Below are 24911 nucleotides of genomic sequence, written 5' to 3' on the forward strand. Positions count from 1 at the left end.
CGACTCCGTGGCGGGGGCAGCACAAAGTAGGCGTTGACAGATGTCTCTCGGCTTCACTGGTTGGCTAGCCACATCATCGACAAAGATGTCAACATTTGATTGGTTTGATGAGATACATTGAAAAATAACGTCATGATCACTTTAAAAATGGCGACAAATTCCCGCGAAATATGTGCGCCAAATTTTATCCTGCCGATAACGTTTACACATCACACATGTATGCACCCAGGGATTTATTATTTTTTTAAATATATTTATTTAACCCCGAACAGCGACTTTGCGATCTTCAAAGTACTCAAATTGAAAATCTTAAGAGTGAAAATAATATTTGAATTAGTCGTACAATTCTGACAGTAAATTTGAATCACATTCTCATAAAGTAGCTTTGATCTCGATAAAGTCTAGAAGAGAGCGTTAGGGGGATTTTTTTTTCCCATACGGTCCATTTGCAATTGATTCTCACAGACTGTTTCTAGTTAGCTGTTAATTTGTGTATGGACACCTTAAAAGAGGGTCTCAGTGGTGCAAAAGAATTGCAGACAGGCTCCTGTGCAGGTCACTTGGTGGGCACATAGCAGGTAAAGAACGTTTTTTGTTGTTGCTGTGGTTCTTCTTTTGCTTTTGCTTTTGCTTTTACTTTGACTTGAATTTATAGTGGCGTTATGTCATAATTTTGAAGACCTATCCAGACAATATTCCCTGTCTCCTCCACCAGTGTTATGTAAGTAACTTTGTTGAGAATATAATCAACTATACAGTAGTGGTTGGCATCATGGTAAAATTGCTGTTATGTTTTTTTTATCTTCAGTCATGATTTTTGTTTGCTACTTTGGACTTTGTTTGCTTGCATTTAGTTTTATCAATACATTTCTTCAAATACACTTCAAATACACCCTGCTCCTCTCTCCTGCCTGCTTTTTGGTGGTCCACCAACACCTCGCAAACTGTGTGGGGGGCCCGAAGGGAATGAGATTGTTTTTCCTCTAGTTGGCGACCCTGTAGCGGTGAACAAGTGGAGAACAGAAACTCAGACCTCTCCTCAGCTTTCCACCAGAATTGTGTTGGCATGCATATGGTCCACTGCGCCAGATAACCAGTGATGGAATGAAGGTACCGGCACTTGTATTGTCGTCTGAGGGAGCGACTCATGCTGGATGCTCAAGTGCTTCATTGGGCGCCGTTTTAACCATGCCCTCAAAAGTAAGGGAAATTGAAATGTTGAAAAACTGTTTAACGCTGTAGCTCTACAATTAAATACAATACAATACATGTACAATACTACAGTTCTCAGTCTTTGCACGTTCTCAGCAATGTAACCATGTATACAGTCATGTATTTCGAGACAAAATTCAGAATTCACTTAACTATGAGAAATATAGAGATGAGTGACAGAGAAGAAACATAATAGAGAATGAGTTGAAGATTAGTCACTGTGTCATTTTTTTTCCATTTACCCACTGTAGCCTGTGTAAAATGAAAATTGATTCCGCATTAAAAAAAAAGAAAGTCATTTTTGTTTTTATCGAGAGGGCCACTCAGAGTGTCAGACGGCAGTTGCCCATCGCTGTGCTTCCGTGGGACTTCCACTAGGGGCAGTATCATCCAGGGTCTAGTCGTTGTGTGACAGCTTGCGTGGGGAGGGATAAATCGTGTGATTGGTATTAAGTGTGATCATGTGGGGGGGGGGGGGGGGGCACAACCTTGGAGCAGCGTGGTCTTTAACCAAACTGGACCAATTTGTTGCTTTACCAAGAGAATGCCTTTTTTTTTTTTTAATCACCCTTAGACTGTTTACTCAGCATCCCTATTTAATTTGAGATTGATCATTTTGTGAAGAAAATTTTCTTTTTCAACTCATTCTATACGGTGTAGCCTACTCTTGTTTAACAAAACAACTGATGCACACTCATAGTGCTACCCGCTTACGGGATGCAGCATAAGCAGAGGAGATGATGATGTCATGCCTTGTGATGATTGGTTGGCGATGACTTCCTCTCCTCCCCCCCTTTTTCCCCTCTTCACCTTCTTTTAATCATCCATCCTCATTCACCCCATCCATCTACTACATCACCCGCCCAGTCTTATCTCTCCATCTCCCATCTTCCTGCAGTCTCTATCTGTCTCTCGTCTCTGCTCTGGTCCTGCCAGGAAGATGATGGTGACGGTGATGGTTTGACAATGAGCCTGGCCAATGATCAAACATGACGGGAGGATCAGGGGGTGTGTCCACTGTCTAGCTTGGGGCTGATTCAGGAGTCGGAGAAGGAAGAAGGAGAAAAACAGGGAGGTGGAGGAGACGGAGAACATATACCGGCTTAAAAAGGGGGGAAGGAGGAGGAGGAGGGAGGAGGAGGAGGGAGGGTGGAGGCTGTCACGGCTCCACGGGGGCTCAATCTGTGCTGTCATGGACAAATATCGACCAAAGAGGCCCACCACGCTAGCTCTTATGCCACAACGACCACAAGCCGGCACCCAGGTAGGGACTAGGGATGGGTCCACCCTTGTGATTTGAATGTCATTGAAAAGAGACGTGTACGTTATGTGTCTGTTTGTGTTATGTGAGAGGGTATGGGCGGATCCTGTACTTAGAAGCAAGTGTCATTAGCCCGATATGTCTTCACCATGATACAGTGATGGTTGTGTGTATGTGTCTGCCTTTGCGGTCAGGTGTATGTGTGCAGTTTCTGTCTGTCCGTGTTTGTGGCAAATTCACACAAATATAAATGCATCATATTGTCTCTGTAGCAGGTCAGGTCAAAATTTGGTTTAGCACTGAATATCCCCTTATAATAAATATCCTTTACAGAAATGTATGCAGCACAGTACAAAACACCCATACAAACAAAGCCAGCTGACTCATAGTTTCATGAAGAATTTATCAACAATTTTCGCATTTCAGTAATGAGTCGTGTTCGGAGGCTCGATCGAGCAGGAACGGTACCTCTTTAAATGAGTTGCATCCTGTTTACGGTGTCGGTTCATATCGGAGTGGAGCCATCTCATTGCAGCATCCCTTTAGCATCAGCATTGAAGTTTCCCATTGCAACATGTTCTGTCACTTCATGCAAGAATACCAAGAGACACAATATGTCTTGTTTAGATCATGCGGGGAATGTAATCTTTTGTGAAGGTATAAATGGGGTGGTTAAAGTACTTGGAATTTGACCAGAAGGCCTAAACCTCTCACTTTTAATTTACTTTTTTATTCATTCATTCATTCATTCATTCATCTTCCGAGCCGCTTGATCCTCACTAGGGTCGCGGGGGGTGCTGGAGCCTATCCCAGCTGTCTTCGGGCAGTAGCCGGGGGACACCCTGAATCGGTTGCCAGCCAATCGCAGGGCACACAGAAACGAACAACCATGGGACAATTTAGTGTGTTCAATCAGCCTGCCACGCATGTTTTTGGAATGTGGGAGGAAACCGGAGCACCCGGAGAAAACCCACGCAGGCCCGGGGAGAACATGCAAACTCCACACAGGGAGGTCTGAGCTGGAATCGAACCCGGTACCACTGCACTGTGAAGCCAACGTGCTAACCACTGGACTACCGGGCCGCCCTACTTTTTTATTATTTATCAGTATTAATTGAATATGCGTCCCATATTCTAAATGCATATGGGATGCATACCTTTCTGAGCAGCGAGTCCATGCGACTCCTAGGGCTCAAACTGTAAAATTATCACTGTTTATGGTAACATGACTTGATTACTGGGCAGCACGATGGTCACGGTGATAAGAATGAAGTGTTTTCCTCCACCTTTTCCCCGTGACGCACTGCTGTGCTACAGTGTATGATGCTCCTTTCTGGTCAATTAACGTTGAAGGTTCATCAGGAGGTAGCACGGCGGTCGACCGAATAACGGTCATTGGTGTCAAACTCCGCTCCAAGAGGGCCACCATCCTGCCTGTTTTCCATCCCTTCCACTTGTAACACAACTGATTCAAATGAACAGGATCAATATCAGGCGATTGCTGATGAGCTGATCATTTGAATCCGGTGTGTTGCAACAGGGAGAGATGGGAAAACATGCAGGACGGCGGCCCCCTCAGGGCCGGAGTTTGACACCTATGGTGGATAAGTACATAATCCGGTTTCCTCCCGCATTCCAAAAGCATGCACGGTAGGTTGATCAGGCACTGCAAATTATGTGATTGTGGGCAGTGAATTGTTTGTCAATATGTCAATGGTGTACCCTGCCTACTGCCCAAAGACAGCTGGCATAGGCTCCAGCACGCCCGCAAACCTTGTGAGGATTAATGGATAAAAAAAAATGGATGGATGGATGACTTGATTACTGCAGCCCTGATGAGAGGCTCAGCTCAATGGACTACAAGGACATACAACAATGCTAATTAGCTATTGTGTCAAAGTATCACTACTGATATTGTCTATGACAGAATGAAAATCAAATGCAGTTGTCAAAAACGTAATGCGGAACAGGAGACATTGAAAGTCCCGTTCTGGCAAAAAGTAAGGCTTGAAAATTGAAACTAGTGGAATGCGATTGAACGATTGTTTTGACCTCTGCTATTTCAAGCATCTTGGATTGGATGTCAGTGCTGGTTTACATCATTCAAAATCAATAATGTTTTTACCGTCACATGAAATGAACGGTAATGCTGTGATTTTATTTTGTGAAATGTTTTACTTGCTTCAAGAGAAATGGAATACCTTGATTTACGTTCAATGCGAAAATAGTCACCTGGTTATTATAAATGTAATTGCTGGGATGGAGAACTGTTGGGATGTGCTAGTACTGTATTACAAACAAGGATTTGATACCCACTTATTGATTGATTTTGTCTTTTGAAACGGTCTTTTAAGCAGAAGTGCGTATTCTAAAGAAAACCAATGTTTACGTGCATAAACAACTTTATGCCAGACATGTTTAAGTTTAACATAAGCCAATTACGGTACGTGTTGATTATCTCTCTCTTCTGCTTGGCTCTCGACGAAGGCGGACGCTTTTTTGCACTGCTCCTGCTCTCACCCCACCCTTTCCTTGCTCGCCTCTTAGTCTTTGTCTAACTTTTTCCTAGCCTCTTACCGTATTTTTCATCCGAAGAACTAACCATGGAATTAGTTGGCTGGTCTCTCGATGTAATTGACAAAATTTTTTCGACAAAAAGAGCAGGCAGTGGGGAGCCTGCTTGCCCTCCAGGGACACTTGCTGCCGGATACGCCCTGGATCCATGGAGAAAGTGGAGACCGGTGTGCCTGGCAATACTGTCCATGGAGGATGTGGAAGACATCTACGTTATTGGCCTTTTGATAACAGGTATGCTGCTGTTTGGTGTTGGCAGCTTTCTGTTCCAAAATTCAACTGACGGGAGCGGCTCTATTGGAAGTGAAGAAGCTGCCGGTCATTCTGGATGGCTTGCCGCGAATGTCCAACACTCAGACTCAAGCGGTGACTGAGCTCAACCGCAAGATTGTTGCGGTTTTGCAGCGACTCCGCGCGATCGACAACAACATGGAGAAGTTGGAATCCGTGCTGCGGAAAGAGTTTTCGGATTTGGGCTGATCGGCGCCAGTGAAGAGATACGGACTCAAGGCTGTCTGAAATTGTTGGCGGCCGTCCCTCCAAAACAATCTGGCCTTTCCCCTGGATGGAAGTACGCATGGAATCTAGGGCCCCCACCCGCCTCCTTCTCGGCCATGGACTGATAAGCCGGGACTGTCTTCATGATGAGCAGATCTCGACGAAGCAGCTATGACCTGTACACGCATACACATACACAACTGGACAACCACACGTGCATACACATCCTTGTTATCACCGTCTTCATCGCTCCGATTCTTTTTTTTCCCCTGTGACGTGGTCCGATATGCAGAGCGCAACGGGGACCGTGCAGCTGGTCATTCTCGGCCGCGTCGCGGTTACCCCCCTTCCCATTCATCCACCCCCTTATTACATGTTATGTCTTGTGACTTGTTGTAACTGTCATATGCTTATTTATGTGCTAGGGTCTTTTTTTTATCCTGGACTTAAATTATCCTCAGAAGAGGACAGTTCGAGTGTGGGTTTTTTTTCCCTCTGCCTACCCAGCGTTTTCCTTTCTGAAATACTGATTGTAATTTCCCCATTGCGGGACAAATGTTATTTAATGTTAAAGATATCCTAATTATATATTTACTTCAGAGCTTGCTATAAAGTCAACTCCTGACTCTCCGCATGGGCAAAAGCGGTTTGACTGGCTGCTATGCACTTTGTCCTCTCTCACCACTGAGCCAGCTGGACTGACCCCAGGATGCTGCATCAGCTAGATCACATCACCTGCAATACCACTTTTTAAAACAAAATGTAATACAGTACTGACGTCTAAATACAGTACTGAAGGCTCTCTCTCTCTCTCTCTCTCTATTAATATATATTCATTCATTTTCCGAACCACTTTATCCTCACTAGGGTAGCGGGGGGGGGGGTGCTGGGGCCTATCCCAGCTGTCTTCTCGCAGTAGGCGGGGGACACCCTGAACCGGTTGCCAGCCAATCGCAGGGCACATAGACAGAAACGAACAGTCAATCACAGGCAAAGTTTATTCAATGGGAATTGATCGAATGTTCTGTATGTGCCCTTGGATGAACTGGCAACCGGTCATGGCAACATGGCAATAGGTTAGAAGGCAGAATGAACGCAGTATAACCCAGTTACCAAGTACAAAAATGTCAATCTTGTTTTTATTCTTAACTATTCAAAGGACAATTGTCATCCCAGGATAAATGATCAGAGCTTTTGTCAGGTTTTCTTGGAGCCCTTTCATTAATTTGTTTAATGCTAAGATTCTGTAAGGAGGACACATACCGGTCCATGTACAAATATGTATATATGTGCGTATATATATATGAAACATCCAAGCTCCATGAATACATCAAGGAGAAGGCTCCAACGGATGACGTACTCAGAGAATGTCAGAGACAATGGGGAACAGAAGATGAGGCGCTGGAAGAGGGACCATCATGGGAGGACAAGCCCCTACACGGGATGTACCACCGGACCATAACTGAAGTGGCTGATCTCAAGAAGTCCTATCAGTGGCTAGAGAGGGCTGGCCTGAAGGACAGCACAGAGGCACTCATCCTGGCTGCTCAGGAACAGGCCTTGAGCACCAGAGCCATCGAGGCCCAGATATACCACACCAGACAAGACCAAAGGTGTAGGTTGTGCAAAGAGGCACCTGAGACGATCCAACACATAACTGCAGGGTGTAAGATGCTGGCAGGGAAAGCCTACATGGAACGCCATAACCAGGTGGCTGGCATAGTCTACCGAAACATCTGTGCGGAGTATGGACTGGAAACCCCAAGGTCAAAATGGGAAACACCTCCGAAGGTGGTGGAGAATAACAGAGCGAAGATCCTGTGGGACTTCCAGATCCAGACTGACAAGATGGTAATGGTGAACCAACCAGATATCGTGATCATAGATAAAGGGCAGAGGAAAGCCGTTGTAGTGGATGTAGCGGTCCCTAGTGATGGAAACATCAGGAAGAAGGAACATGAGAAACTCGAGAAATACCAAGGGCTCAGAGAAGAGCTGGAGAGAGCCTGGAAGGTAAAGGTGACAGTCGTGCCTGTGGTGGTCGGAGCACTCGGTGCAGTGACCCCCAAACTAGATGAGTGGTTGCAACAGATCCCGGGAACAACATCGGACATCTCAGTCCAGAAATGTGCAGTGCTGGGAACAGCAAGGATACTGCGCAGAACCCTCAAGCTTCCTGGCCTCTGGTAGAGGACCCGAGCTGAATGAGGGACGGACACCCCCCGAGGGGTGAGATGAGGATTTTTTTTTTTTTTTATACACACACAAACACATCCACAACACAACTGTCGTAAAGCTTTTGTTTGCTGTCTTTGTGAACAATATGTGTTATGGGTGTAATTAGAACAATGAAGATAGTTCAGTCATACTGCAGTTTGTATTCCACTCTCACACTTTTCTCTCCTCTCCTCTTCTCTTTTCTCATCATCCCTCACCAGGACACGATTAACAACAATTCTTTAGGGAAAAAGGATAGCTGGAAGGATTCTCGATCTTCTTCCCCACACATTACAGGTATGGACAATTGGATGACATTGTACAATGATTTAGATGGTTTGCTACATGCTGTTGTCATTTTAAACTCAAATTATGAATGAAATATGATAGCATCCACCACACACATCTGCAAAGCTCAGAACCATCAAAATCCATCACATTGGGTTACACCACCCGCGCCAACTTAGCTTTCACCTGGTCTCAAGTCGAGTCTACTTTCTGTCGCTGCCAGTGGTGAAAACGAAATTTATTTGATCAACGTTGAGATAATAATGAGCATTAATCTTAGATTACTTCATTAGTAGTGCACGTTTCCATACTGATACTTAAATAATAGTGATTCCTGTTTTAACAAAATAAGTACCAATCAAAATAATGGGTGGAAATCCAGACAACAGGACTGTCTCTTGTGTGGCTTTTCCAGCCCTTTCTAGATTTCCACGTTAGGTTACCTAATAATAAATAATCCGATGCTTTTCTTTGTGTTTAAAGGGGATCAAACACGACCCGATAGCCAATCAAAAGCAGAGGACAAAGTCCGACCCCGCACCCGCCGCCCAGCCCCTCAACCTCCGACTGTCAATGGGGCAAACGGCAGAGCCGGCACTCAAGCTGCAGCCGGCGACACACGGGCTCGACCGCGAGAAAAACAGCCGCAAGGAGCTACTACGCACACTCAGTCCTTTAGCATGCCTAGGAGCCAACGGAGAGGGGCAGCAGCGGGAGCAGGAAGAGGAAGAGGGCTAGGGAGAGGAACAGGCGCAATGAGGGAGAGGAGCTTGGGGGACATCCGAGGGAAGGACGGAGTGACATCAGGGAGGGAAGAACGAAGAGGTGGAAGACTGTGTGATGAATCCAAGGGGAAGGAGAAAGAGAAAACAATCAATCAAAGGGCAAAAGAATCAAATGGACTTAAAAGCTCAGGCTCAGATGGGAGGGCAAAACAATATTCCAGAAAGGATCATCCGAGTGGAAGAAGGGGGAAGCCCAACAACTCACTTCCTAACCAAGTTTACCTGACAGCCATGGTAGTCCCACGCACACCTGTAGCACCAAGAAAAGAGGACAAGACCCAGGTCCAAGGTAATAAATCATTTCGGCCTCAAATTGGAGATCGGCCCTATTGGTGTGTCCTCATGCGAAGACACTTGATCGCATAGCTTTGCTGACTTCAGACTTCAAGACAGTTTCACCATAATACAGTACTACTACAACTAATAATAATAATTCATAATTATTATTGCAAAACTCATTGTTTTATGACTTTCTATAATAATAATAATACTTATTATTATTATATAAATTATGATACAAATTAATTATTATGTTATATAAATGGGCGGCCCGGTAGTCCAGTAGTTAGCACGTCGGCTTCACAGTGCAGAGGTACCGGGTTCGATTCCAGCTCCGGCCTCCCTGTGTGGAGTTTGCATGTTCTCCCCGGGCCTGCGTGGGTTTTCTCCGGGTGCTGCGGTTTCCTCCCACATTCCAAAAATATGCGTGGCAGGCTGATTGGACGCTCTAAATTGTCCCTAGGTGTGAGTGTGAGTGCGAATGGTTGTTCGTTTCTGTGTGCCCTGCGATTGGCTGGCAACCGATTCAGGGTGTCCCCCGGCTACTGCCCGAAGACAGCTGGGATAGGCTCCAGCACCCCCCGCGACCCTAGTGAGGATCAAGCGGCTCGGAAGATGAATGAATGAATGAATGAATGATGAATGAATTATTATAATAATTCATAATATTCATAATAATCATCATAATTCATAATTATGATTATTATTATTGCAAAACTCTGTTTTATGACTTTCTATAGTAATAATAATAAATACTTTTGTTATTATTATTATTATATAAATTATTATATAAATTAATTATTGTTATATTATATTATTATAATAATTATTATAATAATTATTATTAAATATTATTAAAGCACACAACAAGAAAGTCCTTATCAAATGATTTATAAAATAAAATATAAAATAGTTTTGGATAATAAAATATTTATTTTAAAAAATCCTGTTCACAAATTAATCTTTGTTTATTTGCTTTGTTTTCCCAAGGCCAAAACCATGACAGGAAAAGTCAGAATTCCACTGTTCGTTCCCAGTCGAGCAGTGAGGGGGCATCCAACAGAATGTCCCTTAGCTCAGACACTGAGGGACCTCCAGTAGAACCCCAGCATCCTCCTTTATCCCATCCTGCAAACCCTGACATCCGTGAAGAGGAAGGGGAAGGAACATATTGCACCTGTAAACTCCATCAAAGTACCAAATCCTGCCTAGAAAGTGATGCAAAATCAGAGAAGACACAATTAAAAGTGAAGCCAGTGCATGGAAAGGATGATGATGCGACTGAAGCTGAGAGCACTAAATCTGTCTCTCAGGCAGATCTTGTACACGCACAAAATGTACCAATGAATGAAGCATCTGCAGCGTTAGACTGTGACTCTGTAAAATACACTTTGCCGGTTGATGAACACGCTCAACTGGAACTGGTTGGCGTCAAGGGCAGCTTGCACGGTAAGAGTGGAGACAATGACGACAGTGATGCTGAGACGGTCTATCAGTCAGCCAATGAGGAGGAAGACCCCGAGTATAAGGAGGAGATGAAAAGGAAAGAAGAGGAAGCGAGGAATCAAGGTGAGACGTTTTTAATTCTGACTTGCAAGTGGAAGTGCTCAACGAGGAATTTTGTGGGGAATCTTTGTGTTTCAGTGGTTAGCATGAAGGCATTTCAGGTTTATGGTTCTAATCTCTGCTCTGGTCAACGTGTAGAGTTTGCATGTTCTGCCTATGCTCACGTGGGGTTTCGTCAGGCACTATGGCTTCCTCTGTCTTAAAAAAAAACATGAAGGGTAGGTTCACTGACACTATGTGTGATTGAGTGAAATTCAGAAGTCAGCTGGATAGGCTCCATCTTACGTGTGACACGAATGACGATAAGCAGTATAGAAAATGAATGGATGGATGTTTTTTTCTGCTTTCGGGGTCAAATGTACATGCATAAAGCAGAATCCTCTGAACACCCCTTCACTCTGTACCCTTTTTGCCATTCACACCCAAGGAAAAACGGGTCAACTAATAAATCTCCAAAAGAGGGGGTTTGGGCTCATGAGCTGGGGTTGTGGAAAAGACATTAGCAGATACCAATGAATTGATATGGGCATACCAGATAAATTTGCAATGAAACCGGCTCAACATTTGAATGTTTGTTGGAGAGGATCTTCTAATACCCGCATTTTCAATAGCCCTTGAAGAATTCCTAATTCCAAAAAGGTTTCTCTGCGTTGAAATGGTTCTCAGAGGAATCCATAGAATCTTTTCAGTAGCAAAAAAATCTTCATTCAGGACCTCTGCCCTTCAAGAAGAACCCTTTTGGTTTGGTTTGCTTTGTTTATTGAACATAAAACACATACAGTAATAATTTGACACAAAATAAGGTAAATAAAATAGTAAAAAGGAAAGAAAAATCAGTCATCATTCAACACAATTATGTTCAAGAGAGTAGGGAAGAAGTAAAGAACTTATCTAGTCCTACCCCGTGTTATGTGTTTATATCTAATAAATCATATTTGACATTTGTACATTAATTGGGCGCTTTTAAAGTCAACCAGGTCATAAAATGTCATCGTATTTAATTTGATAAATAGTGAATTTGTGGGCTCCATATATTTTGATCTATTAAGAATTCAAATTGCTTTTTTGGGGGCGTTTTAGAATAGGGAGTGTGTTTGTTTTGCAGGCATTTCCCCAAATTTCCACACAGTAGGTCACATATGGTCTGGTATATTTGGAACCCTTTCTCCAGATCTGATTCATTTCTGTGTTTTCTGCTCCAAGGTCGGAGGAAAGAAGAAGAACTGAAAAGAAAGGAGGAAGAGAAGAGAAAGATGAAAGAAGAAGACCTGAGGAGGCGGCGGGAGGAGGAAGTGAAAAGGAGGAGAGAGGTGGTGGCGAGGGTCAGCAAGCACCCCAAAATAATGTCAACCAAAACATCAGACCAAGAAGAGTCTAATGGGGGCAGAGCAAGTGCTCCCAGAAGCAAGAAGTTCCTCAACCTGTTTTCTTCTGACAAGGAGTACAATTCCACAGGTTTGTTACCTCTTGTACCGTGGTCATTTTAATTCCTGAATAAAATATAGTAAGAAGCTGCGCATTTTGTGTATTAGATTACATTAAGAAGGGTGATACTACCATACATCATTAGAAATGTCTTGATGCTAATACTACAATGCAATTTGTTCCCATGAAGACCTCTTGTGCGATGCCATAATATGAGACATAGAAAAACAGATCATGATTATGTGTATGACGTGGATTCGTTTTTTTTTTTTTTTTTTTAGGTGCTGGCTCATTTGGTGTGTTTTCTTGTGTGTTGGATGGAGTGGAGCAACAACAGAGCCACAGAGCTGTGTACAGGTCAGCACTTTTACACGGCATGCTAACACTGCGATTGTAGGCTTGTGTCAATCCAGATATCGGACAGAAATGTGTTGTTCTTTATCCATGCGTAGGTTTGTTCCTCGTCATTCCGATGAACTGTACCTGGAGACAGATGACCCAGTCCTAATTCTCAACCAGTCTGAAGATCTGTGGTGTCAGGGTTATAACATGAGGACCGGCGCGACGGGAATCTTCCCTGCTTTCTATGCTGTCAGGCTAACCAAAAATACCAACAAAGGTGAACATTTCAATCTAAACATAACTCTCTATATCAGTTTTGACATGTGAGTAGGATGACTTTGGTGCAATCTGTGGTATAGTGGCCAATGGTTTGTTCTGTCACCTGCTTGATTTGTGGTGACAGAACCAACAAGCTACTATTCAATTGTATGAACGGAATTGGCAACAGCTGGATACCACGTTTCCAAACACAAGAAAGAAAAATATTTGCTCTAAAGGGGCAGAAAGGCTTAATGCTGGACTAGTCGATGAGATACATTTGCTGATACGTGGTGTGGCACAACTACCTGGGCGCTAGCAACCGATGCTACGTCACTGTTGTTCTGGCAATTTCCTTTTGCTTTCAGTGATTTAATGAATGAATATATGACTTTTTTTCTTCATCTCTCACTCTCTCAGGACAAAAGGATGGTTCCATCGAGCAGTTCCTGGTGCGATTCTTAGGTTCTGTTCAAGTCCCCATTTACAAAGGCAGTGATGTGCTGTGTGCTGCAATGCGCAAGGTAAACCAACACATATACTGTTTACCAAACTGTTCGTGTCATCAATGTGGAAGACGACAAGAACATTGGATCATTCGGCTTTGATGAATGCTTCTGTTTTTTTTTTTTTCAATACAGAATTTTTACATATCGTAGCTTGTATTTGTGTGTTTACAATGCTGCTAGTGCCTTTCCTCTGACAAGCTCACTGATTGAACTCAGAACTCATGTACCAACAGGTTGCATACAACAGGCGATTAGCAGGGCAGCCTCCCTCGGCCTGTGTGGTGGAGGTCAGTGTGAGAGGTGTGAAAATCAGTGTCCAGGACCAATGTCACTCTGCTCACAGGGTATGTGCAAAATGACAACTACAGTATTTTCCGCATTGTAAGGCGCTTTGGAGTATAATGCGCTCCTTCAACAAATGGCCAATTTTAAAACCGTTTTTCACATACAGGGCACAGCGCATTATAAAGCGCATAGATTAGAAGCTTCAATAGTGGCTGATGTTGCATTATGCATCCACTAGATGGAGCTACGCTAAAGCGAATACACTACAATACAATGCAGCTTTATATCACACTTTCACAACCGCTGCAGCTGGAACAAAGCACTTCACAGAACATTTAAAATAGTACGTCCAATAAATCTGAATATTGATCCGTAGATAAGGCCCATTAGATCGTACAACGTACCGTCGCCTTTTGAGACAATCGAATGCTTTTAGGCATGCCTTATAGTGAAGAAAATATAGTACTCACTTTTTGTGGATTCATATTCTTATTTTCTTTATTTCTATTTCAGGGAGACCAGTGTTTCCATTTCTTCCATTTGAAGAATATCTCGTTCTGTGGCTGCCATCCAAAACACAACAAGTAAGTGGAGCGAAGGAGTTACCATAACTGTATTAAGGAAGCTGTCAGTTTAACATTGGCTCTTCAACGTTAATTGATTTCTGTGATCACTGCAAGTGACCTTAATCGTTGTATTGCAGGTACTTTGGTTTCATCAGCAAACATCCTGACCAACAACGCTTTGCCTGTCATGTAATGATGGCAGACACAACTTTACATCCTCTGGCCAAGTCAGTAGGGTAATAATAATCATAATAATAATACATTTTATTTATAAGCGCCTTTGAAGACACCAATGGACACTTCACAATAACAAAAAAACACAAAACAATACGGGTTGAGCAGCGGCAGCCAAACGCGCCAGCGTTCACTCAACCCGGAAGTCAGAAAGAAACCACAAGAGAGGGATAGGGGGAGAAGAAAAAAAAACACGCTCGAACTATCCTCATTTTGAGGATAATTTGAGTTAAGCAAAAAAAGACACCCATGGACACTTTACAATAAGAAAAAAAACACAAAAAAATGCGGGTTGAGCAGCGGCAGCCAAACGCGCCAGCGTTCACTCAACCCGGAAGTCACAAAGAAACCACAAGAGAGGGAGAGGGGGAGAAGAAAAAAAACACGCTCGAACTATCCTCATTTTGAGGATAATTTGAGTTAAGCAACAAAAAAAAAACTCCTTCACAAGCATTTTGTTCGGTGACACAAGGGAGTGTATGAAGGACGATTGTCGATGGCATAGAGAGACCAGTCAACCAATTCCATGTTAGTTTTCGGATGAAAATATGACAGGAGGCTAGGAAAGTTAGACAAACGACAGCACATGGACTGAGTGGCGAGCAGGGAAGGGTGGGATGGGGGGTGTGGGGGCAGGAGCAGAAAGCAAAAGCGTCCGCTTTCGTCGAGAGCAAAGCAAGAAGTGAGTAGGCTGTCTTCTATTCTGCTCTGTCGTGCACATTATGAATTATCCACCTCAATCTTACACATTTACATTCAGTCTTTGAGGTACCTTTACCATTGCCAGTCTATTTAAAAGTACACATTTAAAGGTAAGACCGAATGCTGATGTTACACTCTTGTTTACGTGGTAACAGTGAAATAAAATGACGTTTCAAATCGATTGTGTGTTTAACAATGACTTTCCGAAATGACAGACTGAGACCCCACTGTAACATCCTACACAAAGGCGTAGTGTTGTACATGAAAAAATAGTTTGCTGTTGTGTTTCGTGGATTCAATAATTATGGTAGTAAATCTGAGGTACAGGATCAGACTTTTTTTTTTTACATCCTTCTTTCTGACGTTTCTGAATTGTATTCCTTCGTGTTTTACAGGAAGGCCTTCCATCAGTATTACAAGGAACACATTGGATATTCTTGTCCCACTGAAGACATCTTCATTGAATAACACATCTGTTTTGCTTCAAGCAACAGTATGTCCTAAATTTGCACAAGCACTGCAATTGTTTAACTTCTCAATCATCACTTTGAAGGGACTTTTAAGTGTTTTATCATACAGCAAAGAAAGGGAATCCGAAATTGTCATTAGTTTACAACTCTGTTCAAATATCTCTTCAATTTAGGCTCTACGAGGGACTTTGAACAGAAGAAGCCTTTCAGAAAACAGTGGAAGCAGGTTTGGCTCCAAAGGAGAAGTCCGGTTGCCTCGGAGGCAGGCTGGGTGAGAGATTTAGACCACACACTGGACCACCTCTTTATTTATGTGAGACTGCTTGCATGTTTGATTTCCTTCCTGTCTGCATCCACGTACAGGCAACTACTCTCGCCTGTAGCTACACTATGTCACTTAGAGATGTCTAGATGGAAGGAAAAGTTGGACCACATGTGAACAATCCACAATTTTAACATACGGTTTCATACATCCCGGTCATCGAGCGCCGCTATCTTGCATATTTGAGATGTTTTCCTCCTCCAACACACCTGATTCAAAAGTTCGTTATAGGGCTACTGCAGAAATTGCCGTTGAGCTGATCATTTGAACTCATCGGTCCTGTAGGAGGAGGGAAACATTGAACATATGCATGATAGCGGCACTTGATGAATGGAGTTAGACACCCCTGCCTTAGGGTATGTAAACTTATGAGCACATCAGTATGAATAAATATGAGTTACAGCCACAATAAAAGTTTTTGGGAGCCATCTTCAACGAACCAGTTACCTGCACATCCATATTGACATGTCTATGTCCTTGTAATGCACTCGAACAAAAGTATATGGTCCTTTTGTTCCCATATTCAATGTTTTTTTTTTAGATAATACATTTTGCTTTGCTGTAATAGATTATTCAAAGCAGAGTCGATCTTTGCTCAAAAAGTGGTGAAATTGCAATTTTAGATATGAATGAAAGGGGCATGAAGTGGGCATCAATCCTCAGCCAGGTAGATGCGTTGCTTTTCTATATTGTTTTGAGTAAAAGTCAACAGCTTGAACTAAAAGTCAAAATCCTCGTGCCTCTCTCCTGTCATTAAATTGTGTTCTTCACGGACTCAGCACAGCAAACAAGGGCTTCCGATTGACAACCTCGAGTTGCTGTTTTAAAAGTTAGAACCATAAAGTAGTGCATCATTAAGTAATGACCCTACTTGTTTCTTTGCACAGACTGTAAAGAGAGCGTTGAAAAAGAATATATAGAAAAATATACATTTTTCATATAACCCCATGACAATCTACTGTTGTCCAACTGTTCCCAGATAACTTTTTTTTTTCCACCACCACAAAAGCAGTATTCCCAACTAGGGGTTGCACAAATTCAGATTCACGCAGAGATACACAAAAGCATTGATGTGCGCTGGGACAATCCTCGAAAGCTGTCCTGTTTTTGGGCCTATCATAGCAACCGGTTGTGCATGGTGGGAACTTGCCATGTTTGCAATAATGATGGACCTCTTCCTGTGGTGAAATAATTTCCCACTCTCTTTTCCCAATGATAAAAAAATGTTCAAACATCTACTTGAGCTTGTTTTTTTTCCACCTTCACTGGTTCTCACTAAACAAAAGCCACACGTTCAGAAATCCAAGACAATTTTAATCAATGAAGGTACAAGACTGATCTAATTCATTTTTTTTACTGCAAGCTATTAACATATGATGAGCAACCCGTCGACGATATGCTCTAAACCAGTGAAGGGCAACTCAAATACTGGGGTGTTCCACCATTTTTGATCAGTGCGAACCAGGGGGGGCCACACAGGACCATACGCTTCCTAACCAGATGTAAGATCAAAATGCCCTTTTAATAAATATGGACAAAATCCATGTGTAAGTACAAACTATAAAAAAACTAACAACAAAGGGTTTGAAGCAAACAACAGAATAACCACATACTGTGATTTGTTTTTCCCCCGCGCAAAAGGGCTCTCTTGTATAAAAATGACCACTCAAGGACAGCACAAAGCTGTTGAACAGCAAACCAACTCATTTTGTGCATTTGTTTTCCCACAACAAAAATAAACTGACTCAAAATGTTAATATTATTGTGATACTGTGTTTGTCCTGCATATAATTCCAAATCTGCAAAAACTAACTCACGTTATACTATTGGGCAGTATAAGACCCAGTGTAAAGCGTAATTAAGGCATGTCTCATTTCGCTGTGACCGGTGATGTAACAACTTCACGGGCACCGCTCCAGGATTTTTTCCTTCCTCGGGGCTAAAAGGAGGCTTGACTGATACAGATGGGGGGGGGGGGGGGGGGGGGAATAATTCATAAATATGTTTTAGAATATCAAATAAAATGCCACAGGGTCTTAGGTGGGGCTGCACAGATTTCTGATGGGGCTATAGCACCCCCTAGCCCGCGCGTAGCGTCAAATCTGCATCTTAAACACTACAGTGCAGTGGACCTCTGCAACCTCGCAGATTTACATTCTTTTTTATTTTTCATTTCATGTATATATGTGGTATTTTCCTGCCCCCCCCCCCCACACATTTCCAAGTGAAAAATATATACTGAATGTGAATCAGGGTTTTAAAGATGTATTTGGGTTAGTAAAATCTATTTCACCACCACTTATTGGGGGCGGGGCTTAATCAAGGGGCCACTCAAGAGTGTAGTTGGTGGCCGTCGTTGCCCATCCCTAAATTATACTGTGGAGTAGTAAAGTCGACAAATCGCGTTTTTTTCTGTACAGTTACAAGGCCCAGGTGTTCAATGCAATCTAGTGTAATATTCAACGCCGCAGCTTGTTGTCCTATCAGTCAACATCATACTCAGCCAGGGGCACAGATGAATTTTGGAACAGGGCGGTGCGCGGACCATGGTTAATATTATAAAATTAATACAAATAAATAACCATAGTGTTTCCGTGAGTACAATGTAGCAAATGGCACAAATTCAGACTTGTAAGATTCATCTGCTTTGCTGAGTTGGAAATCCAACTTCAATCGGAGGAGTAAAAAATTCCCACATTCTTGTGTAACTTAAATGCATCGCTAGTTACTGTATAGCACACGACGCTATGCAGCATTAATGTCGTCGATTTTACCAGAGAATTTTGTCACTTTACGCAAGTGGAGCGGGACGGATCGCGTTCATCATAAATCTGTGCGGGACATGTCGCCCCCTGTTCCCAAGGCCATCTGCGCCCATGCCCACAGCTCACATAATGTTAAATTTGTTATTTCCTGCTTAAATCTGATCGCACCATGAGTGTGGCGCTCTGGAATAAGGATGAAAGCATTGATCTCAATTGGAAATGAACTTGTTTTCAAGAACCTCAGTGTATGAAACGCATCTGGCTTTCACACTCAGCTGATCTGAACTGTGACTAAGAACATAAGCTGCTATACAACGTATCAGATTGAAGCAGGAAATGTATTTGAAGCGTTTGATGCAAAAAGAGTGCCTATTTATTTTCTTACATGGTTACTTCTGTTCTGTGTTTACTGTTGTCTTCAGATGTGTACCGTATTTGTCCAGCTTGATATCGATTGATTCGTTAACGCGGCTTAACGTGGTTATTTAAGGTGGGGAAAATGAGCGGTAATAGTCAACAAACCTCAGGTTTAAAGATCAACATGGAATTTTGAAGTCGAACAATTAAAACATGTCGGAATAAAGTTACACAATTGATCAACTCCAAATTTTAGGAGGGGGAAAACATTCCATGACAGATAGTCCAGATGCAGTGGAGGTAGTTTTGTCCACTCGGAAGTCTTCATCTCTTCTATTAATAATCTTAGGGATCAACTGTACATAATTGCGATCAATATAAATACTGTATGTTTGTATATAACAGCTATACTGGAAGTGTGACCAAAAACATGGGAGAAACACTGCATGAGATTGATGTTGAATGATGCACATGGTGGTGCTACTGATGGTGGTTCATTGGTTCTTGTCAATAAAACACATTCACAACTGCAGAAATGTGATCTTCATTTGTATTATATCGTACAGTATGTATCAACTGCCCAGAACATTATACCTGCTTGCGCAAGTTAATAAGAGCCAGTACAAGCCCTGTTGTTTTAAACATCTGAAACTAAACAGATAAATTGATTCAGCTTGATAGCACTTTTCTTAATGGCAAAAATTCAACAATATTTGTTAGGTACCCAACCAAAATATAAGAAATCGCTCTCAGTTATGACATACTGCAATTGTACATCATTATAAACTCCATCCATTTTCCGATCCGATTTATCCTCACATGGGTAACAGGGGGTGCCGGAGCCTATACGAGCCATCTTCGGGCAGGAGGCGGGGGACACCCTGAACCGGTTGCCAGCCAATGGCAGGGGACACTGAGACAAACAACTGTCTGCGCTCACACTCACATCTAGGGACAATTTTTGAGTGTTCAATCAGCCTGCCGTGCATGTTTTTGGAATGTGGGAGGAAGCGCAGGCCCGGGGGTTACATGCAAACTCCTCACAGGAAGGCCGGAGCCGCGATCGAACCCACGGCCTCTACACGGTGAGGTCGACATGCTAACTCAGAGGTGAGCAAACTAGGGCCCACGGGCCAAATCCGGCCCATTGGTCTTTTTAATCCGTCCCGCCGAAGGTAGGTACACAATTAAGGTTTGATGTCAATGACTGCATTCATTTCATTTGGACTTGCAATGACAGGCATTTCAACGCCAGGTGGCACAGTTACGTGAAGTGGCAGAGCATAGGGAGGAAGGGGGAGACGATACGGAAGCCCGCAGTAGCGCCAAGTCAAGCAATCCCGTTCGATACGACGGAATAATGTACTCTTAAAGTCTGAAAAACGTGCCAAGAAATGCAAAATACTGCTTTTTAAATAAAGAAATCCAATTAATGTCGAATTTAGTTCACCCTTTTGATCCGGCCTTCCATATTTTCTGGTTCTCATGTGGACCTATGCAAAAAAATAATTGCCCACCCCTGTGCTAACTGGACCACCATCATTGTAAACTCCAACAACGATAATAAACTTAATACCTCTCCAACAGTGTCAATCAAACATGAACATTTGTTGTACACTACAAAAACGCAAATGTGTGGTTGTGGGTAGAAAAATAAATTCTGGGATTAAAAAAAAAAATGAAAAAAATCTATTTAACCCCGCCCCAAAAAATAAAAATGACAGATGGGGAACTAACCTTTCAGTCTCTGTGTTAAAAAACCACCCTAACATTTGTAGAGTGCGGCCTTTTTCTCATGCTTCCCTGAATTTGAGGTTCAAGTATTTTCATGCCACTACGCTACTCACATGGGAATTAAACTAACTCGTGAGTTGGACACAGGCAAGAAAGTTTTCTACGTATCCGAAGAGATGCATCGTGGAATGGGAAGGCTCAGTTTTCAGAGGAGTCAGTCTCCTCCGTGGAACCGTCGCTTTCCACCTCCATCTTCCTCCTGTGGTGGATGTTCCTTCTAGGGGAGGCCTTCCGCTGCACCTCTTTCAGCATCGACACTGCACTGCCGCTGCTGTTGCTGCTGGGGCTGACTGAGATCTGAGCGATGCTGCGGGGAGGAAAGCAAATTCGGCCATTTGAAGGAAACGGAAACAATGATGGCATCGGGGAAAAAGGCATGAGGGAGGTATTTCAAAAAGGAAGTTCAAAGTAATGCAGTCATTAAGGGGAATTCGACTGATACGTATCTCACAGTTTGTCCAGTTCCTGGTCCATCTCTGGGTCATTCAGTACCTCTGTCTTACTTGGTAAGGCTCCTGTGATCCGTTTTTAGGAATTTGTAAGGACACGAGACAAAAATGACCACAACATGTGAATCGTAGCCACCAACAAACAGTTGGAATAACTATTGAGGGCATCTAATAATGACAAGGAGAATATTTACCGATCATGAGGTTGATGGTTTCGTGTTTAGCCAGGCTCATCAGCAAACTGCGGTAGGACACCTTGCCAGTCTTTTCTAGCGCTTCTTGTAAGCAGGACCTAGGAGGGTGGCTACACATATTGCACGCACACACACACACACACACACACACACACACACACAAGTGCATGCAAACACAAACGTTTTGGTTTGGCGTGTCTAGCAGAGTCCTGAACTGCAGAAGGCTCTTGGATGAGGTAGACAATCAGATGGAGTTGGAGCTAAAAAGAAACGTTTCAGAGAATCTACAGGGAACGAAATAACAAATATGAATTTGTTGACGATTACAAAAACGGAGAAAAGAACGTATTGCATAGAGATGCAGCAATTAAACCGTTCATGGACAAATACTCAATTGACAAATTAATCGACAAGTATTTTGATAATCGATTCATCGTTCAGAGACCTTGTTTAGTTTATAAACTCTGAATTTCAACCTCTCAACAGTAAATATTCTCAGACTTTTTTGGTCCACCATGAAACTGCTTTCATGGTGATTGACAGATTATTGTTGTGTTTGCTCAAAATATCAATCCATCCATCAATGCATTTTCTGAACCCCTTTATCCTTATTTAAAGGTCGCGGTGGGGGGCGTGGGTGCTGGAGCCTATCCCAGCTGTATTTGGGCAGTAGGCGGGGGACACCCTGAACCGGTTGCCAGCCAATCGCAGGGCACACAGAAACGAACAACCACACACACTCACACTCACACCTAGGGACAATTTAGAGTGTTCAATCAGCCTGCCATGCATGTTTTTGGAATGTGGGAGGAAACCGGAGCACCCGGAGAAAACCCACGCAGAATGATTGAATATATGTAATAAATGCAAAAAAATAGAAAGAGGGCCTGGATAAATTCGGATTGCACTGTGTATTCTTGTGTATTTTATTCGTATCCGTTTCTGGTGTGTAGTGTTGTTGAATAAGGACTAAAATCGGTCTACCTGTTTTTGATGCGGTCACAGAGTGCGTCTATACACTCAGCCAGAGTGGAAGCCTCCACTTCTAAATCCTGTTCCTTATTATTTTCCTCTGCGGTCAAGCCGGGAAGCTGTTCAACAGAAGTTGATGTGGGCACAATGACGGTGTTGGGACTCTTCCCTGCCAACAGATCCTGGTAGATCAGCAACACGCTGTCGAGAAATTCTACAAGCACAATTGGGAGTATCAATGTATGATATGTCCTTTAGAACACACATAGAAGGGAATAAAGAACATAGAGTGCTAATGATGTTGATATTTTATTGTAATGTCTATGTTATCGGGAAAAAAAACACTTGAGCATTTAAAACATAGATGGAATGACATGTGAATCATGTCGGAAGAGTTGTTTTGAAAGCACAAAGTGGACAAATGCTGGGGTGATTTCCCCCAAAAGGCCCATTGTTGATACATCCAGACAACATGAAACAATACCTTGGTAGTAGAATTGCAGCTGGAAGGCATAAAGGAAGTCTGAGAAAGACATCAGGCAGTCTAAACCGTCATCCGTCAAAACAATTCTATAAGGGAAGAAAGAAGAGTAGTTTAACACTCTCTCTTACTGCCCACAAACTGCGATTTATCCATTTGTGTTCATATTGTATGTAATTGAAAGATGTTTGTTGTTTTTTTTTTCTCTTTCTCCTTTCTACATACATTCTTGCTGCTGGAGGCTGTAAATTTCCCCAGTGTGGGACGAATAAAGGATATCTTATCTTAAACCGTGTTAAAAAAACTGTTATATGAATATACTGTAGGGTGTACGTACACACGTCATATCCACGAGTCATCAAACATCATATTCATCACGTTTTTTTTTAACCTGTTTTAGCTCTATGTTGATCATTTGTTTTCATCGCTGAGTTCAAATGCAGATTCTAAGTTAGTACCACTAGCCCATTCGGATGTTAATGAGTAAAAGAGAAATACATGAACGCAATTAAATGCAACACCAGAGTTTTCAATTTTTAAATCTTGGTCAGCTCTACACCAAGATTTATACCGGCTAAGCAGTCACAAAAGTGTTACACAAAGCTCGAATTACACCCCCCACGACAGCGGTTCTATCAGATCTGCATAGCGCATTACAGATGAGGCTCACAGTGTACACATCCAAAATGATTTTGACCAGTGCAAGATAAGAAACAAAATATCCAGGAAGTGCTTTTTTTATCGTGATCTGTGATGTTGCAATGAATGGACCTGGCTGCACTCTTGACTGTCTCCATTGGGAAGTCTGGACATAGCAACTGGAGCAGTGAGCTGTACTCCAAAATGGACAGCAGATCTGGAAGCAACAACCACAAGGAGAAAAGATTAATTGACTTTCAAGATGGAAGAAAGCTACTCAGTTTGGGTGCATGTTATGATTTTCACGTATTAAAATAATAAAAAGAAACCATTTACACCACATCAATGGCATCTGTGATAAAACTAGTTCAATAATATTAATAATATTATTATATATAATATAATGATACAATTCCTGACCTCCATGCCCCAATAATATTATATTATTATATAATCTATTATATAATAATAATAATATATACCATTAATAATTGCAGGAGCGAAACGCACCGATATCTAAACACAAACAAATGGTCAATTTGTATTTGTCAACAAGTCAGTTCCTATTTGTCCATATCTATATCCTAGAGAACTATGCAACCATTTGACCCCACACAATTTTCAAAACCATTAGGAAAAACATTCTCTTCTGACTATTTTAGTTTCAAGAGTTTCTCTCACCTCCACTCTTGCCAATCTGGCGGTAGCATCTCCAGAAGACTCTGATGAATGAGACTCTATTATGAGGAGTGGCCTTGATGTAGTTATACTCTCTGAAGAGGATGTGGTTACTATTTTTTACGCTGCTAAAACTACAGACACACATAATAAATACATGAAAATATATTATAGATATACATCCGCTGTAATCATATCCAAGTGACATGGATTAGATTACACTTTCTGTAAATGAGTAGCCGAATAAATATGACATACTATTCAGCGAAGTAGCGGATTACACCAAAATGGGTGTATTCTCCTTTATGTTCCAGAAGCTGGGTCAGAGCATCACTCAGGTAAAACAACACATTACTCTCAGCTGTGGAACAATTTAAAAAAAGAAAACAAATCATTAAACAAAGACAAGATGGGACCCGGGAGGGCATGAGTTGTTGCAGTAATTCAAAATTCGTCTATGGGTGCCCCCTAATCTCCTAGTTTTGGAAGTGAAAGCGAAGACAAACGTCAACTAGTCGATGAAATAACCTACCAAGATATTCGTCGACCGTGATAGTTGGGTTAAAGCGATTCATTCCTGACGTCATATTGACAGAAACAGTAGAACATTACATGTAACCTTGCTAAAATGTATGCCTATCGAAAATGGACGGTAGAAATGTCTGACACTGTCGTTTTGAGGTTTTCCTAGCTCATGTCTCTCTTTGCCCGGATTTAATCGTTCAGGACAAAGCGGATGTTGTGAGTCACCATTTCAATGGCGTTAAAAAACACATCCGAAACCTTGGT

The 24911-nt window shown here is 42.4% G+C and overlaps 2 protein-coding genes across 2 annotated transcripts; one reads left to right on the forward strand and one right to left on the reverse strand.

Annotated features, from left to right (window-relative positions):
- The first annotated feature begins 1972 nt into the window (after window positions 1-1972).
- LOC127598293 (C-Jun-amino-terminal kinase-interacting protein 1-like) lies at window positions 1973-19451 on the forward strand. The gene is made up of 13 exons (XM_052062051.1): window positions 1973-2476; window positions 7984-8059; window positions 8534-9124; window positions 10105-10683; window positions 11884-12135; window positions 12387-12462; window positions 12558-12724; window positions 13126-13229; window positions 13448-13558; window positions 14013-14083; window positions 14203-14301; window positions 15397-15494; window positions 15645-19451. Exons 1-12 carry the CDS (start codon window positions 2405-2407, stop codon window positions 15467-15469), a joined length of 2271 nt encoding a protein of 756 aa, XP_051918011.1. The 5' UTR covers window positions 1973-2404; the 3' UTR covers window positions 15470-15494; window positions 15645-19451.
- A 1234-nt stretch (window positions 19452-20685) lies between these two features.
- Window positions 20686-24878, reverse strand: cstpp1 (centriolar satellite-associated tubulin polyglutamylase complex regulator 1). The gene is made up of 9 exons (XM_052062168.1): window positions 24655-24878; window positions 24381-24483; window positions 24126-24256; window positions 23577-23661; window positions 22809-22894; window positions 22337-22538; window positions 21353-21462; window positions 21161-21224; window positions 20686-21016 (listed from the first exon to the last, which is right to left on the reverse strand). The coding sequence occupies exons 1-9, from the start codon at window positions 24707-24709 to the stop codon at window positions 20848-20850; spliced, it is 1005 nt and encodes a 334-aa protein (XP_051918128.1). The 5' UTR covers window positions 24710-24878; the 3' UTR covers window positions 20686-20847.
- Between the last annotated feature and the right edge of the window lie 33 nt (window positions 24879-24911).

The sequence above is a fragment of the Hippocampus zosterae genome, chromosome 3 (assembly GCF_025434085.1).
Source record: "Hippocampus zosterae strain Florida chromosome 3, ASM2543408v3, whole genome shotgun sequence".
Classification (NCBI taxonomy): domain Eukaryota; kingdom Metazoa; phylum Chordata; class Actinopteri; order Syngnathiformes; family Syngnathidae; genus Hippocampus; species Hippocampus zosterae.

Excerpts from the sequence above, each read along its gene's own strand:
- LOC127598293 (XM_052062051.1), top strand. The coding sequence starts at position 2,405 with ATGGACAAATATCGACCAAAGAGGCCCACCACGCTAGCTCTTATGCCA. Across the intron at positions 12,463-12,557 it reads AGCCACAGAGCTGTGTACAG|GTTTGTTCCTCGTCATTCCG; the intron begins GTCAGCACTTTT and ends ATCCATGCGTAG. Across the intron at positions 13,559-14,012 it reads AATGTCACTCTGCTCACAGG|GGAGACCAGTGTTTCCATTT; the intron begins GTATGTGCAAAA and ends TTTCTATTTCAG.
- cstpp1 (XM_052062168.1), bottom strand. The coding sequence starts at position 24,709 with ATGACGTCAGGAATGAATCGCTTTAACCCAACTATCACGGTCGACGAA. Across the intron at positions 24,257-24,380 it reads ATCCGCTACTTCGCTGAATA|TTTTAGCAGCGTAAAAAATA; the intron begins GTATGTCATATT and ends GTGTGTCTGTAG. Across the intron at positions 21,225-21,352 it reads AACCATCAACCTCATGATCG|GAGCCTTACCAAGTAAGACA; the intron begins GTAAATATTCTC and ends AACGGATCACAG.